Below are 18594 nucleotides of genomic sequence, written 5' to 3'. Positions count from 1 at the left end.
CATGATTTTTTTAAAAAGATGTAAAAATCATGATTTGTAATCACACCAATTAAGAATTTCTAAGGTATGTGCTTATTACAATTTACAATAACATCAATACCTTTTGTATCATGTATTGTGAGAATATATGAGTTACTGTATCTCGATATAAATTAAACAAAACAAAAAAAAAAAACATATATGGCTATACTTAAATACAAAAGGCACTAGTGCTCATGATAGACTTTATATATATATATATATATATATATATATATATATATATATATATATATATACACACACACACACACACATATATATACATACTAGCACTTTGTACGCGTAATGCATAAAAGTAATGTCCAAATTATATTTCTTAATACCTTCGAGTGGTAATTTTTAATTATCATATTTAAAAATTATAGAGAAAAAATGTAAGTAATTTTGATAAAATTTATACTTTGTATTTACAAAACAAATAAGTAAATAAATATCTATAATGCTTAGCTAGTATATTAGTACTCACATATACAAATAATATGTGTATTATATAACACATATGATTTACCATTTATATAAATTTATTTAAAATATAATCTACAATTAAATTAATTCTTATATAATAATTTTAATAAAATGATACGGAGTAATTAAATAATAGGAAAAAAAATATGGTAGATATAAGTGTATGATAATACTGTAATAGTGATGGAGTCATTAATGTTAGAATTCGTTAAATAGTAATATGGTTATAACAATGTGATGTTAGTTTTGTTAACAAATAAATAAATTTAGTAGGGATAATTTTATTCAATAAAATTGAGGTGGACAACATTTAAAGTAAAATAGCATAGAAAAATAGACAAATATTAGGGACATAACATGTATTGACACACATATAAATAATATAATGTTTTTAGATATATATAGGGATTAGACACACTCAAGCAAGGACTAATGCTCAGGATCAGACACACTCAAGCAAGGACTAGTGCTCAAGATCATACACACTCAAGCAAGGACTAGTGCTCAGAAGAAAATTGAGAACTCATCATATATATATAGTTGTTGATCTGGGAAGATTAATGATGACTCTAAACCAAGGGATCGAAATTGTGGCGGCAATTTGGTTATTATTACAAATTTTGAGTACATTGTACAATACCACAAAATGCATATGATAATATGTAAATGTGCAAATTTCATAAGTTGCACTTTCACATATTAATAGATGCACTTTGTAGTTTTACGTAGTGCACTTTTAGACTTACAAATATGAGTACACTTTGATGCATCCAAGAATGCATTTTATAGTATTTCTCCATGCACGTTTGCACTTAGTGCAGATCTTTATTTAAAAAAAAAAATTGATCTAATTCATCCAATTTTTACAGATGAAAAACTGAGTTTGGTTCTTATTTTTCTCCTAGGGATATGTTCTTATAGGATCATGAGCCTATTATGTGTGCGTATGAGTGTGTGTGGAGATTAGAAGTCGTGAAAATGGTGGCCTCACGTTAATAACCATTCGCATTTTTGATTGTCAACAAAAAAAAAAAAAAAAAGAATAAATATCGACTATTTATCTCAAGAAATGAATAAATGAAGACCTAGGTATGGCAAAGAAATTTGAATAAATAAATCAAGCATATATATTCCAAAATAATGCAATTTTATACTTCCCGATCTTCATGTGTATTTGGGCCAAAACGATGTGGTTTTCTCTCAAATGATGGTGTTTTTAAAAATGTTGCATTTTTTGTTTACATATTTATAAAAATGTCATTATACCTTTTGTTTAAACTTTTACATATTTTAACAGTTTTTGCCCAACATAATATTGTTTTCCTCCAAATAGTGCTATTTCACCCCCCCCCCACCCCCACCCCCTCTCAAATGTTGTTTTTTCTTAAATAATGCAATAAAAGTTATTTACAAAAGTTTTTTTTTTTTTTTTTCAAGTTAAGTATATATCTTATTCATTCACTATTTTAAGAATAGTTGTTCTTATGAGAAATAAAATTAAATCTTATTTGTCTATCTAAAATAAGAACATATGAAAATATGAACTTTAAAACAGAGTGCGATATTTATTTAAATAAGTAGAAACTCGAATTAATAAATCATGTGTATTTAACCAAAACAATGTATATAATAGTACATGTTATATTCATTTAATAATGAAATTATACAAATTATTTTAACATTGGACATTTATTTAGTTACATAACAGGCTTCATTTAACTTTTACACACACACAAATTGTAAATACCTACCATGTGCTAGTGAATAATATAATATCCAATGAACAACAAAAAGCTAGTAAAATTAAATTATCAAATAAATTAATAAATAAACACTTATATCTTATAAATATTAAACTATAGAGTTTTAATTTTTTGTTGGTAAAAAATATTATTATTTAGCATAATTTTTTTTTAAATAAAAGTTAAAAGAAAAAATGGGAAGGATAAAATTGAGAAAAAGGTATAAAGGAACAATACAAATAACACAAAGAACAAACACTACACTTAATACAACTTATACTATCAACATAATTTTCATTCTAGTTAAGAAATAATATCATTTGGTCTTATTAAATGTTAGAAATTAGAGATTTTAGAGATAAGAGTGTAACACCAGAATTAGTCACCATATAGGGTGTTTGGCAAATAACTATTGGCTGATAGCTGTTAGTTGGGCTAGTGAGTTTAATTAGTTGATAGTATTAGTTGATTGTAGAAAGATGTTTAGTAAATTAGTTGTTAGCTGATAGCTGATTATATGCCAAATAACTTTATCATAAAGCTAATCGAAAAAACTATTTTAAACGACTTTTTGAATTTTAACATTTTGAAACAATGAGTAAATTCTACTTAATCAGCTAAAACTTGAGTGGTTTATTACATGGTATATAGTCTTGGATCGGAAAAGCAAGCGTTCAAGGCTGTGGGGACGTGAAACTGATTGCGTATGAGTCTACGGGATTATGGAGCAATGTGTGCTTTTCGATTGTGACTAAAAAACATGACAACCCTTTGTCTTCTTGTTAAGATTTTGTTTCTTTTTGAAAGAAAAACTGGGCACGTGTAGGGACAACTTGGTTTAATTGCCTACCACTAAGAATTCTCATCTCTTACATTATTATTATTGTTTTTGGTTTGTCATGTTTACCTAAGATAGATTCATGGGAGTTAATGGCATCGAAAGAAAAACCATAAACTACTATACATTAGATTCCACCCCCACCCCCACCCCACTGTGAAATCAAGTTGCACAACCATTTGCCAGTGCTCTTCATTATATTTCACACCCAAAAGTTAATTAAACCACTCTGCATGCACTTCCTAGCTTTCCATCTTCCTATCTAAGCTACCCAACTTTTAGTTTGTTTTAAGTACACTTTTGTTACTTTTTCCCATTTTTGAGAAATGCCTATAGGTTTCTCTATTTTTGCTTTGTTGGTGCTGTTTAGTAAATGGAACTAATTGCAAGACAGCAATTCAATTATATATTATAATATAATACTTCAATTTGGTTTGGTAGTTTTTCGATTTTCACTCTAAAATGATTTAATACTTTATTCTATTCTTAGGGTGTGTTTGGTTGATGGGTTTTGCCCATAGGAATGGGTATGAAAGTGATTGTTGTTGTTGTTTGGTTGATAGGTTTTTATAACATTATTATGGGTTTCGAATACCCCATCAATTGAAAAACCCATACCCAAATACAATAAGGGTTTCATTCCCTTATTCATTCTCAAGCACTACTATTAGTAACTATTCCCATTCCACTCTACTACCAAACATGTTAAATACTTTCACCAAAATCCATTACCATTACCAAGTATTTGATACTCATTCCGGTTCCGATTCCTATGTGCGAACCAAACACACCTTTAGTGTGATTTAGCCATGATTCATGTGTTTTTTCTTATTTTGATTGTTTTCCTCTCCAATATACTCAAAAACAATATATACTAGCTACTATAATTGTTTGAACACCCTAAATTTTTTACTACCAAAAAGTATTAGAACTTAGAGCTTATAGTAAAAAAAATTGAATTTTTCGACCAACTTTAAAACCATATTGAGGATTTAGAAAAACGCTCATAAGATGTTGCTATTACTAACTATCAACAAAGTTCATTAGAAATTTTTGATGGTTAGGCATTTAAGTTGTTAGATGTGTTTTTAGATTTTTCTTAAAACATAGGTAACACATCTTAATTGTTGGTCGATTGCGTAGTCAAAAGATCATGTGATTTAACATTATTACAATAATTAATCACAACATGACATGTCAAGTAAAATTTTTACCGCTAATATTATTTTTATTATATATTCTAAATATTGAAAAATTCTACCGAATTTTATATATATAATTTTTTAAATTTAAATTGAGCAATGAACCCAAAACATTCTTTATTTTGCATTGTAATTTGATTTTTTTTTTTTTTTTACAATGTTATATGAATAAACTTTTTGTTGGTAAGTTATGAAGAGGTTAGAAATTGGTCGGTGATTATACAATTTCACTTTATAGTAAAATCATTTAATTTATTTGTCAGATTAAACTAGTAGTGTGGGTAATCGTGTAATGTTAGTGTAAGTGACATAAATCGTGAATTTTGGGAGCAGAGAGATTATAGTATTACAACTAGGATTGTGGTATTGTAGTGTTGTTCCGAAGACATTGGTTCCATGCACGTGCGACTTGTCATAGATCTTGAAATTTTGTACCCAGTTTGCGGCTTTTGACTTCCTCTTAAATCATTTTTTGTGGTTTTTATTACTTCTAAAATGATGCTCACACCTAGCTACCTACCTCTCTACTTTTGTACTTCATAAATAATTATAAATTAATTTTTTTATTTACAAAAATTTATAAGCGATATTTGAAGGTATGCTTTGAATAAAATTCACAACCTCCCACTTAAAAGAGTGACTTTATTAGATTGTCTCATAAATTAAAGTCAATTAAAAATAGTATACTCCGTTACAAGGTCAACAAAATCGTAGGACTAAATATGATCAAATTAAAAATCGATAACTAATAATATTTAAATTGCTTTTATTTAATTAATAACGGGCATATTACATGTATAATAATCAAAGAAAGATACTTCTATTTTTAAATGATTGTACCATTTTTATGTTTTAAATCAATCAAACAATAAAATATAATTTCAAAAATCTACTTAACAATCCAAATAATAAAATAAAGAGTTAATACCATTTGGAGTCCTCCGAGTATAGTGATTTTGTCACATTTAATCTTGAACTATCAAACTGATCACTTGTAATCTTTCGACTTTCAAATTTTTACCATTCGTGGTCCAAGTTAACCACTCATGGTTTTTCAACTATCAAATTTTAACCACTCATGGTTTTTCAACTATCAAATTTTAATCACTCATGGTCCTTTTAGGAGGACTACGGTTGGTTAAATTTTAAAAATTGAAAAATCATAGATGGTTAACTTGTACCACGAATGGTAATAATTTGAAAGTTGAATGATCACGAATGGACAATTTAAAAATTTAAGACTAAAAACGTGGTAAAAATATTATACTCGAAGGACACAATATATCATTAACTCTAAAATAAATTCTTATTCCTTGAATCAAAGGCGTGTTATAATTTCTTCAAAAACATCTGCCTAGATTAAATATGTTATTGATCTTTTAAAAGGCAACGCAGTGTTGTATATGTAATAATAATAATGATGAGATTTCAGGTAGTACTATGTTTTCGCATGTTTTTGGTTGGTGGGTTCACGGACCAGTTTTACACGTCCTTACAACGTCGATGTTGCATTACTTCCTTGATCTTAGTTAAACTAATGAGGTTACCTAGATGATTAAGCAAAAGAACATATATTAAATTGTAATTAAAATGTGGTATTTCAAAGTCTAAGTACACTTAATTAGGTGGGAATTTTAATATTAATATTAATATAAATTGTACTACATGTACTCTTAATTCTTATTTTCTCATTTTTTTTTTCAGATAATCCTATCTTCACTAAACTAATCATAAGCCCACGTGATCCTGCCCCTAGACTCCCTAGAGTCACTGCAAAGGTAAATTACAAAACGGACAATTAACCCATATCATACTCAATTTTTATGTGCGTGCATATTCACTAGACTAATCATAAGCCTACATGATCTCGTTTTTATGTGCGTACATATTCACTAGACTAATCATAAGCCTACATGATCTTGCCCCTAGAGTTACTGTAAAGGTAAATCGAAATTGTGCAATTAATCCATCGATCAAATTCAATTTTTATGTACGTGCAAGAGATCTAATCCACACCTTCTATCATTATAAACCTTTTCTCTATTCATGTTTCTAGTGGAATTCGAACTTTAGACTGTTGCTTCCTGTTGTGACATCATCAAGCAACAAACCACTAGACTAAATTCGGGGGCACACTCCCTCAATTTTATTTCCTGATGTTAGATACTCATAGGCTTCTTTTAAAAAAAAAAAAATTATTTAAGCCTATTTATGTTTATAGTGGGATTTGAACTTCAGACTACTACTTCCCGTCAAGTCAAGCAAAAAATCACTAAAATAAATTCAGGGGCACACTTCCTTAATTTTACTCCCTGATGTCACATATACTCATAAACTTTTTTTTTTTATGTAAGTCCATTACGAATTATGTAAGTCCATCACGAAGGTCTATATCAAAATTTTAAGTGTAAGAGTAAAAATTGAGAGCAGATAGTAAAAGTACACATAGTATTTTCCTATTAATATTGCATTACATTAATGAAAGGTAGACCAAATGACAACTACTGAAATAACATTTTTTTTTTCTTTGATTTACCAGAACCATTTTATTCCTTAAAACCATTACACTATTACTAATAATACATTCTTGGATCCTGGAGCTTAAAAGACAGGTTTCTCTGTTTTCGATCAGTATTGCAAGATATCCGCAGACGCAGAGGTGATAATGGGCTGGTTGGAGTAGAGGAAGTTCCAGGAATTGTTATTCGTCGCGAAAAACGCATCGGCCGGAGATTCCAAATTGCCGTAGCAGGAATAATTGGGCTGTTCCTCCTCCTCGAGCGCCGCCGCGAAACCGCCATTGTTGGCGTTGAGGAAGCTCACGATCTCGTTCAGCGCCTCCAGGCGGTGGCTGAGCTCCGCCACCTGCGCGCGGAGGATGGAGTTGTGCGCCTCCACGTTGAGGTACTGCTGGGTGGTGGCGTTCATGGCGGTGACGATCTGGTTGTTCTCTTTCCGGAGCTGCGAAACCTGCGCCATCAGATCGTCCAAATGCTTCTGTTTCCTCATCCGCGACCGCCGCGCCGATTCCCGGTTCGATATCATTCTCTTCCGCTTCCGCTGATCCATCAGCGTCTGAAGATCCTCCTCGGAACCCGAGCTCTGAAGCACGCTTGACCCCGGTGACGTCACGCCGGAGGAAGCCATGGAAACAAAGCTTCTTAACTTAAGCTTGCACAAAAATTCCCGATAAAAAACACACTAAAAAAAGAGTAAAAAAAGCCCAGACGACAGAGAGAGAGAGAGAGAAAACTAGCAGGACCCAGATAGTGATCGATGATCTTAACAGTAACAGAAGCGTTGTTCAGAAATTCAAAGATAGAGAGAGCTGGTTTTATTTTATATTTATATATGTATATATGTAATAATAATATATATATCTATATATCTATATATGGAAGCAAAACACAATCATGAAATGTAGTAAAACCAGTAGAGGAAGACAACAGAGAAAGATTGCACTAAATGGGTCCTGCGCCTATATGTGGAATTTATCATACAACCGGAAAGAAACAGTTCACTGAGAATTGCAGACATGAATTTCAAAGACTAGAAATAATATGTTGATCATCAAGATTAGCTTCAAGAAAACCCCCCCACCCCCAGATAATAATAATTCCCCAGACTTCAAGAACAGATCAACCAACAGGATTTTCCAACAGAATCTTCAAGACAAAAAAAAAACAAAAGATCAAGAATTGCAGAAAACCCAAGAAGAAGAAAGGTGGAAATCAGGTTCTGGAGCCTTTGAAACTGAAAGAGCAGAGGGGCAGTAAATAGTAGAAAGTGTAAAAGGAGAAAACATAAGAGGAGGTAGAGGAAGGGCTAAGTGTTTGATTGGGATTTTATAGCGGAAAAAGTGGTGGAATTTGGGTTAGAAAAAATTTAAAAAAATGAAAGTGGAAAAAGAAGAAATAATTTTGAGTGGGGGTGAAAAGAGAAATATGTGAAGTGGAGTACCAAAACAAGAAGTTTGGAATCTACTCAGGGACAAAAGGTGGGTGGGGACAGGGATGATGGGACATGTGGGGTGGCCGCAGAAGCCTCCACGACCGTCCAGATCCAGCTGGGAACCATCATCTTTCATAACTAGGTAACTCAAACACTTTTTATATTACTTTCATTTGTTGGGAAATTCACAATTTTACTCAAAAATGCGTTATAAATAAATTTTTTCTTGTGGTCTCAACAAAAAATTACAAAAAAACAAAATTATTTTATATTATTCATAGCAAATTAACTCAAGCTAAAAAGATCAATAGATAATTTTCACGGTTAATGAAGCTTTAAAAGTTAATTCCAATTTTGATAATATATTTATAGGTGACAGTTAATTTTAATTTTTTTTTATTTTTTATAGCAGAATATTCACATTTGGTCCTAGTATTATTGTGACATGACTATTTTTAACCATTTATCAATAAAATAATTTAAATATTGTTAAATACAAGGGTATTTCGGTCTTCAACTATATATATATTTTTAAAAAATAAACTTAAAACTATAACGGGTCAACTTACTTTGTATAAAAAATATTAAAATATCTTTATATTTAACGACATTTTAACAATAATACTAGGATCAATGAGAATGTTATGATAAAAAAGACTAAAAGTTGACTGTCACTTATAAATTTAAGGTAAAAAATGGAATTAACTCAAAAGTTTAATATTACTCATTCTGGTATTCTTCACTCACATGCCCTTTCTTTTTTGATTAATTATAACTCCACCCAACTTTCATAGAATAATGCGGCAGAAATAAAAGTATGATTTTTCCTTAACTAAGAAAAAAATGACAATAGTAAGCGGACAATTTGGACACAGTAAATATTTAGTCTTTAATTATACCAAAATTAAACATACATATATTAAATTAAACCAAATTAATTTATAAAACTAAATTAAATAAAATTATATAGTACATGTACTTTAACCCTAAATTCTTGAGTAGAGTTTGTAAGAGCATCCTTGTCCGTTCGGGATATTAAGGGGAGAATGTAAGAGTGAGTAGGAAAGATAATAATGTGGGAGGAGAGGAAAAAAAATAATCAAAACTGATTTTATAAAAAAAAATATATAAAAAATAAGTATGTCATTTCTCTATTGGTTCTCTCTCATCCATCATTAATTCTTTTTCTTGGGCAGAGTAATATCCCAACCTTTGCAGATGCTCCCCACCCCTTCTCTCTCTGCCACCATTGTATTTTGGTCTCAAAAGTAGTGAATTCTCCCCCATTTCTCCCCTGATGTAGATGCTCTAAGGATCCTCAATTATGTAGTTTTTAGCACAAAATTTTAGGTGCGTACTAAGAAGAGAACATAAGAGAAAGACATGAAAGAAGAAGAAGAAGAAGAACAACAAGAAGAAGAAGAAAAGGAAATCAGCAGCATAAAAAAGTGCCCATTGGATGAGGAGTGCACACGCCCGAATGAGCGCCTCACGCGCGAAAAAGGGAGTTGCTTTGTTTTCTGGTGGGGCCAACTATGCCTGCAAAAACCAAGTTGACAGTCCAAATTTAATGGTGGATTTACTGTTGGAATTTTTAGCTAAAAATGACATTTTGAGTGATTATTTTGTGGTACAAATATATGTGGGATCCACTTTCGATTTGGGTCGGGTCAAAGTGGATTCGGGTTCTTCGTAGTGAGACGAAGAATTTGATATAATGTACGCTCAAAATGGGTAATAGGTGAATGATAAATTGATTCTCAAAGTGAACCTATTTGAGAGAAGTCAAAAACTTAAATTTAAATGCTAATTAGAAATCAGCATTTTAATAACTTTCGTTGCATTGCACGAAAGTTGGTTGGAAGCTTAAGTGTAATTAAGTTTGAAAAGCTTAATTGAATTGGGATGCATTCGTGCTGTGATGATGCATGGACGAATGGAAGGAAGCTTTTGTATTAAGCCTTGGAAGGCTTAATTAGTGAAATGGAGTTTTAGCTTCTTTCGTGCAGCACCAATTCGGTGCTTCCAGCACGAGTCAATGCTATATGCATTGATTCGTGCTGCACCGTTTCGGTGCGTGTGGACCACTCGGGTGTGGTTTTCGGTCCCAATTTGTTAAACCTTCGGGTTTGTACGGACTTCTCGGGCACTCAAATATTTTGAAACGGGTCGTTATGGTCGGTACGAATTAATCGCGTATTAAGTTCGTGACCGTTGGAATTATTACGATAATAATTACGACCGTTTCAAACGTTATTATCAAATTATTAAATCTTGGATTTATGTTGGTTAATGTGCCATGATGATGCTTTTAAATCCCTTCTCCTATATAAACTTGTTATTGGCAGAATGGTTTTACAAGTCTTGTTAACTAATCAAAATCTCCTGATTTTTATTCTCTCTACTCTCAACTCTTTTTGTTAAAAAGAAGAAAATTCTGCCAATAATTCCGTAAAACATCGGAGTGCTCAACTTGTGTTCTAGTTCGCCGGGCTTTGGGTTAGAGTGCTCGAACGCCAAAGTCGTAGTCCGTTTTATCCTGGGAGACTGACGCCACAGCGATCCTAGCACCCTCGGGAGGTGGCAAATCGGTTTTAAGGAGAGTGTGTGTACACACGACTCGGCTTCCTCTGCTTCTTCTTTCTTCTCGTTGGGTTAAAACCTCAGGTTAGAAACCCGTATCTTGTTTATTTTTTGTTCTTGGTTTCGGACCAAGTGGTGGGATTAATCTCGGATAGATTAAATCCTTGTACTAGTTTCGTACTAGTTGTGGTGGGATTATTTTGATAAAATAAATCCCTATTTGGTTTATATATATATATATATATATATATATATATATATATATATATATATATATATATATATGTAATTTTGGTTTCGTATCAAATTGGTTGGAATTAATTTTCTATAAATTAAATTCCATCTTTCAGGACAAATATATATTTTATATATATTTTGTGTTTCGATTTATTCACCAATATCCAACATTTACATATATATTTTTAAATAACTTGTTAAATTAATTTCATTTATATCACTCTATTACCCTAACAAAAAATGTTAAATTTTAAGCAGTACCACGAAGTGTTCACTTTTTATTAAAATGGTATAAGCGTAAAGTGATCCAAAAGCGTGCTTTGCATTCTATGAGGAAGTTAATAGTCAACTTATGAAAACTATGGTTAATTTTTTTTTATTTTTTTTTTAAGGAGCAGATCTGGATAAGTGGAAGTCATCTTCAATCCGTTCATTCTAGTACTCAATTTGATCTCCCTTGCTCTTGTAATCGTGAATGAACTCACATCATTTTTGGTCAATTTGATTTTGTAATTTTATGTTTATTTGGACAAGAAAACGATGCTTTGCTCTGCACTTTAAATCAATTTCAATCTAATACTACACTTCAGGGGTAGAATAAGGAGGGCGTGCCCCAAAAATTTTGCTATTATATATAGGGTTAGAAATGAGAAATGGTCGAAAAAAAAAAAGGACTAATCATAGCCGTCGTTTATCAAGATTAATGAAAGTTTTGTAAAAAAGAAAACAGGTGAAGTAAGTTTATAGTGACTCTCATATATAGAAGGTCATGAGATTGAGTCTCCGTGGGAGTGGTGTTGACTATTTATGCATCAACAGGTTGAGAAATTAAAGAGTCAATAGTATTTAAAAAAAAAAGTTTATACTCAGTAATTATTTCAAACTTTCAAGATTGCAAATATTTATAAAACTAACTCCACATCTTTTCTCCTTATTTTTCAACAACATTCAATCGTTTATCTATCCAAATAGATATATCATATCAGTCCTCACTTTTTTTTTTTTTTTTTTTTTTTTTGAGAGCATGCTCTCACATGAACCCTCTCTTATAAGGGTCAGGGCCGTTCCAATAAAAATTGGGGTCCTGTGCAATATTTGAATTTGGGCCCCTTTTTCAATTAATTTTTATATATAAATAATAATTGTTCAAAAAGTTGTCTTCAAAAATTTAAAATATAAATATTGTATAAAAAAATACATCTAAAATTTCATTTAAAAAGTGACATGCGTCGTGCACATTTAGACGCAAAATCATCCACCAAGCTTTTGATATCAACTTCTTCCAAAATGTCATTTTCAATAGAGATTAAAGCTAATCCATTCAGTCTCTCTTGCAACATACTTGATCGTAAGTACGATTTCAACAATTTCAACTTTGAAAAACTCCTTTCTGCAGAGGCAACAGTAATTGGGATAGTCAATAATATTCGATATGCAATAGAAGCATTTGGAAAACAACCCAACCGTTTCAATGAATTCAATATACTCACTGCTCCTATATTTTCTTTCGATAAAATCTCTCTAAACAATTTTAGCTCAATATACAATTCATTTCGGTCAATATCACCACACTCTTCATCTCTCTTAAGAGCTGCTTCTAAACAAATGCAACAATATTTCAAATCCGTATCAGCCATCGATTGTATCTTGTGAGAACTAAACAAAAAACCAAATGTTCCTTCATATACTTCATATTGCTCAAACCTCTGGGTCAATGAAATAATAGCTTGATCTACAATGTATAAAAAATAATGAACCCTAAAAGATTCTTCTGGAGATAGTGAAGTATCGTCAGCACTCTCATCAAATTGTCTTTTTCTACGAATTTTTCGCTTTTGAGGAAACACTGGCTCAATTTCTAATTCAGTGGCAATTTCCTTTGCAGTATCCATGGCAGTAGAAAAACCATTTTCTCTATAATTCTTGAAGAAAGAAACTAACCCTTTAATTTGATTAATAGCAACATCAAGAAGCATATCTTTTGTTTGTAATTGCTTGCTAACTACATTAACCGCAGATAAGATTTCAAACCAAATGATTGTTGCTAACAAAAATTCAAAGTTACTAAGCTCATTTGTAGCTAAAGATCTTGCCTCACTTTGAATTTTAGAATCACTGTCTGTATCTGCCACTTGAAGTAGGACTTCTCGAATATCACTGACTTGATATCTAATTGCTTTAACACTTTCCACATGACTTTCCCATCGAGTAGATGACAATGGCTTAGGAGTTAGATATGTTACATTACTTTTCAAGATATGCCACCGTTTTGTTGAATTAGCAAATATTGTGTAAATTCGTTGCACTACTCCAAAGAAATCCCTTGCTTTGCACAACTATTTGCAACGTCACACAAAGTCAATTTAAGACTATGACTACCACAAGGAGTATAAAATGCTCTACGATTTATATCCAATAGTCTTTTTTGTACACCTTGATGTCTCCCTCTCATATTTGACCCATTGTCATAACCTTGTCCCCTTACATTATCTATATCAAGATCAAGTGATATCAACACATTTTGTAATACTTCAAAAAGACCTTGGCCAGTGGTGTCATTCACAACCAAGAATTCCAAGAAGAACTCGTCTATTTTAATTGGATATGTTGAAATATCCACACATCTTAAAATCAAAGACATTTGTTCTTGGTGACTCACATCAGGAGTACAATCTAATATCACTGAAAAATATTTTGCTTCTTTGATTTTTTTTTTTGATGACCTTTGTTTTAACTACAGTAGCAAGCATAAATATCAATTCGTTTTGAATCGTAGGACCAAGATAATGATGATGAATATCACGATTTCTAACATGTACAACATGTTCTTGAATGATAGGATCACACTCAGCCAGCATTTCAATTAGACCCAAAAAATTCCCATTATTATTCTCATACAACTTCTCACTTGTTCCACGAAATGCCAAGTTATTTTTAGCAAGATACTTCACAGCTGCAATAATCATAAATAATACTTTCCTCCAATATTCTTTTTCTTTCAAAAGTTGTTCTTGAGCCACTTTATCAATTGTCTCATTTTTTTGTAATCTAAGACGCAACTCCATCCAAGTTGTCATATTAGTTATATGATCTACACTCGTTTCATGCTCTTTAAGTCTAACACCAAGATGTGTCCAGTCCCTAAAACCTTCATTGACCAAAACACCTTTTCCTATACTTTTTTTAAAAATCTTGCAACAAAAACATAACACCTTGTCAAGTTCTTTTGAATATATAAGCCAATCTCGATCACACTTCTCTCCATTTGGCAAATATCTTGTGTAAAATGCTGATGAAAATCTTCTAGAGAATTTATCTTTAGGACCTTTATTTATTGATAAATCTCTTTTTGGACCATCTTTCACAAGAATATCTACTAATTTAGAATCAAGGGCATCCCAATTTCTTGGATCATATATGTCAAATAAAAGCGAATCTTTTGGTTTATCATTGTGACCAACATCATCTAAACAACTATCAACATTCTTATTATTTTCATTGTCACAGTGATAGCTGTCATCATTGTGCACATTATCATTTAAATTCTTTCCAATCTCACAATCATCTTGATTTTCTATATGAAGATTATCATCTAACAATTTTTCCTTGACATCATCTATTTGAGTTTTGTTTTGTAATAAATTTTTCAAGAGCCACCTTTTGAGATTGAGTTAGTTGTTCAATTCTTCTTTTCTTTTTACGCTTCTCAAACCCAGATGAATATTTTCTAGAAGACATAAAATCCTAAGAAAAAAATAAAAATTTATTTAGAAACTCTATGAATAGATAATTAATCAAGAAACAAATTCTTGAATATATTATTTTGAAATCAGAATTATTAAGTCATGTAAATCAAACAATAAACAAGAATTGTAAAATAATACGTAATTTTAATTACCTATCAAGAGAATTGAAGAACTTGAGAGTTTGAGAATTGGAGAATCAGTATCACACGAGTAGAATCTGTCATCTTTCCCAAATTTAAATTACCTAATCTAGTTCAAATACACAAATATTCAAATTAAAAAAAATTCAATATTTGAATTAATTCAAATACCTAGAATTCACAAATAGCACTCTCAAATTAAAAGAATAAAAGTTCAAATACCTAAATTGTTAGGCAGTAAGCAATTTGTTGTAGTTTGAGTCTCGTCTCTTCCGTGATTTCTCTTTCCGACTTTCTTTTTTTTTTTTTGAAAATTTCTCTTTTCGACTTTCTATTTGTGAAACTTTAGAATTTTGATTAGGTTAATATAGGTTATATAGTTAATAAGTTCTAGATTAGGTTAATTTAGATATTTGTTACGTATGTTGGTGTGAAAGTGGCCAAGTGGGCTTTGGTTTTTTAGAGAAAGGTTCACTAACATTGGACTTTCTTTAATTGGTTGAAGTCCAAAAGCAAAAGCCTATATATGTTATATTTTTTTTTTAATTAAGGGGCCCCCAAAATTTTGGGGGCCCTGTGCGCCTGCCCTGGGCAGACATGCCCAGGGACGGCCCTGATAAGGATGAGTTCAAACGAGAGCAACCCCTCCTATAAAACGTAAAGATTGATCACAAATGCTCATTAGGATTCATTAATGGTGGAGGGTTTTAGTAAACAAAAATACGGGATCAATTTTATAATTATTGTAAACTTTCAAATTTTTAATATTTAGAAAACTGACCCCACCCATTTTCCCTTTATTTTTTAGTGACCTTCAACTTTTGATGTATCTAAATTGATGAATTAGATTTGTCATCACTTTTTACTTCGGAATCTATTTTCACCTTGAATCCTCCCGTGTGTGTGTGTTTATATATATATATATATATATATATATATATATATATATATATATATATATATATATATATATAAACTTGTTGAAAAATTCATATAGTTGACAAAATAATTAATAATTTGTACTTAATGTAGAAATGTGAAACAAAGGTTAAATAAAAGAGAGCTAACGGGTTTTTTTTTTTTTTTTTTTTTTTTTTTTTTTTTTTTTTTTTTAAATGGAATTACATTTGATAAAATTACATTTCAAGATAATTTATGGTGATAAACTTTGATACTTGATTATCCTAGAAAACTTTTGGTTCTACTCTTGCTACACTTTTTTTTTTAATAAATAAAAGAAATTAAAAACAATATATTTATTTTAATAAATGAGATGAAAGAAGTAATTCTTTCATATCTATAAACCCATAAAGATAATGAGCTTTCTTCGTGGAGGAGAATTTCGGAATAATCCAGGTTCGATTCCCACAAGCGACGATTCCCCCCGGACCAGCTCCACCCTCTCGTAACGAACAGGGATTAGTCGGGTGAACCTGGACCGTTAAACGAACAGAGAATGATCCGGACCACCTCGTGGTTTACACCTAAAAAAAAAAAATAAACCTATAAAGATTGTATCAAAACATACAGAAGAACCAGCCCATAGAAACACTTATAAAATTTATTTTGTCAGTCCAATAGATAATGGCCTAATCTTTATCTTTGCACAAGTTGGAAAGTATATATCAGATCAATTTCATTTTTCAAAGAATTCAGAGTATAATCTAAAAGTATATCAAATTCTTCCACACAGTAACTTCCAAAAAGAATGAATCAGATCTTTATTATTACTATAATTATATAATTATTATTATAATAATGCGATGGCTGTATTATTATGAATTTATAATGGCTATTTTTGTAATTTTAGTACCCGTATGAGTCTCAATGAGATGCATGGGAACATACAATATAATGTTTTATGATAAAAACTACTCCGTACGTAATAAATTTTATGTATTTGGTAAATCGGTGTCGATCACATCTCAAGTATAAAACTTAGTTGACTAGAAATTTGAGAGTGTCATTTGTTAAAGATTTAAAGCTAATGTTAATGATAGTGTTACAAGACACAATTGAATTTAATTTCTAAGGGGAGAGGGTGGGGAGGATTGATATAATGGCATTTGGAGTGAGAGTTTCATTCCTAAATTGGAAGTGGCATGCAATGTTAATGACTCAGAACATGTTTGGTAATTGGATGATATATCAAAATTTTAGCTGATCTTTTATTTTTGACGTTGTGACTTAGTCAAAATATCTAAAGGGTATTTGATAAGTTAGGGTTTTAAAACAACGTTTTGTAAAATAACATTTTATTTTTATTTTTATTTTTATTTTTTTTAATGATGAGAAAAACTCTACTAGTCGAGAGTATGCATTTCGTAATTCTCGTTTCCTGTAAATTACACATGAAAGATAAACTACATTAAGAAGATTGTATATATGCAATATATTTAATTAAGAGAGTGTGGTAAAAATCAAATGTGTGACCTTCTGATATAAGAATCGTGCATGCATATATATATTCTTAACTCTCTGCTTTGTTGAGTTCAACATCATTTATTTTACAATATAAGTGAAACGTTTTTACTTAAAATTTGAATGTTTTGTTTGTTATTCTTTCCCTTGTAAGGGAAACAATGATAATGAGTGGAATCTTAAGTAGTATGGGAAAAAAGAAGAAGAGAGGAAATACTAATTTTTAAAAATATAGGAAATTAAACATGGAAAAATGTGCGTGTATATATATATATATATATATATATATATATATATATATATATAAATAAGAAAAATAATATTTTCCCCTCTTGAATTTTACCTCATATTTTTCCCTCATGATGTGGTTTCCATTCATTAGATGCCCACCCATCATTAGTTAAAAGTAAATTAAAGATAATTATCTAATAGGAAAATGCCATGTAAGGAGGGAATATTAGAGGGGGAAATTTTGAAGAGATGGGTAGCATATATTACTCTAAAAATTAAAATAATAATTAAAATACAGGGTATATTTGCAAATATTTGTTTTTAAATGTGCACTAATATTAATTATTTGCTAATTTCATAATTAAAAATATTACACTAATAAATAAAAGTGGAACACTAAATCACTAATAAATAGTTAAATACTAATTACCACAAAATTAATTTAAAATAAAAATACAATGTCTAAATTTAAAAATATTTTAAAATTTAAATAGTCAAACATTTTAATTACTTATGTCTTCATTAATATATGCTTTTATATATATATATATATATATATATATATATATATATATATATATATATATATATATAGATGCAAGATCATGTTCATTTAAAGATAGGTTGACAAATTGAATGAGGCCAACGTCTTCTATGAATGAAAATTCATACCCTCCTACATCTCGCATTTTTATCTATCATCATTATGGAACTAATTGACTAAGGGTATACGTTACTTAGGTCAATAAAACTTGCATAAAATATAACGGGATAAAAATAGAAAGGATAATATAATTGTAACAATAATATCTCCTTTGCTTGATGTAGGAAGATACAATTAAGTAGATTGTGTAGTAATAGAACATGTTCTGTATTGTAGGGGAATTGAGTATGATTTGTAATAATTGGCAACGTTAATTTATATAAGAAAGAAGTTCAGCCAACCTAGCTAGAAATATGGCAGGCTATGAGACTAAATCAAGGTCTACATGGTGA

The 18594-nt window shown here is 30.5% G+C and overlaps 1 protein-coding gene and 1 pseudogene across 1 annotated transcript; both read right to left on the bottom strand.

Annotated features, from left to right (window-relative positions):
* Positions 1-6723: 6723 nt before the first annotated feature.
* Positions 6724-8121, bottom strand: LOC109161590 (bZIP transcription factor 11-like). The gene has a single exon (XM_019310059.1). It carries the CDS (start codon positions 7434-7436, stop codon positions 6918-6920), a length of 519 nt encoding a protein of 172 aa, XP_019165604.1. The 5' UTR covers positions 7437-8121; the 3' UTR covers positions 6724-6917.
* A 3156-nt stretch (positions 8122-11277) lies between these two features.
* On the bottom strand, positions 11278-14542 carry LOC109161672 (annotated as a pseudogene).
* Between the last annotated feature and the right edge of the window lie 4052 nt (positions 14543-18594).

The sequence above is a fragment of the Ipomoea nil genome, unplaced genomic scaffold (assembly GCF_001879475.1).
Source record: "Ipomoea nil cultivar Tokyo-kokei standard unplaced genomic scaffold, Asagao_1.1 scaffold2926, whole genome shotgun sequence".
NCBI classification, from domain to species: Eukaryota; Viridiplantae; Streptophyta; class Magnoliopsida; order Solanales; family Convolvulaceae; genus Ipomoea; species Ipomoea nil.
The sequence above is the reverse complement of the archived record's forward strand: the minus strand, read 5'-3'. Positions and strand labels throughout refer to the sequence as shown.

Excerpts from the sequence above, each read along its gene's own strand:
- LOC109161590 (XM_019310059.1), bottom strand. The coding sequence starts at position 7,436 with ATGGCTTCCTCCGGCGTGACGTCACCGGGGTCAAGCGTGCTTCAGAGC.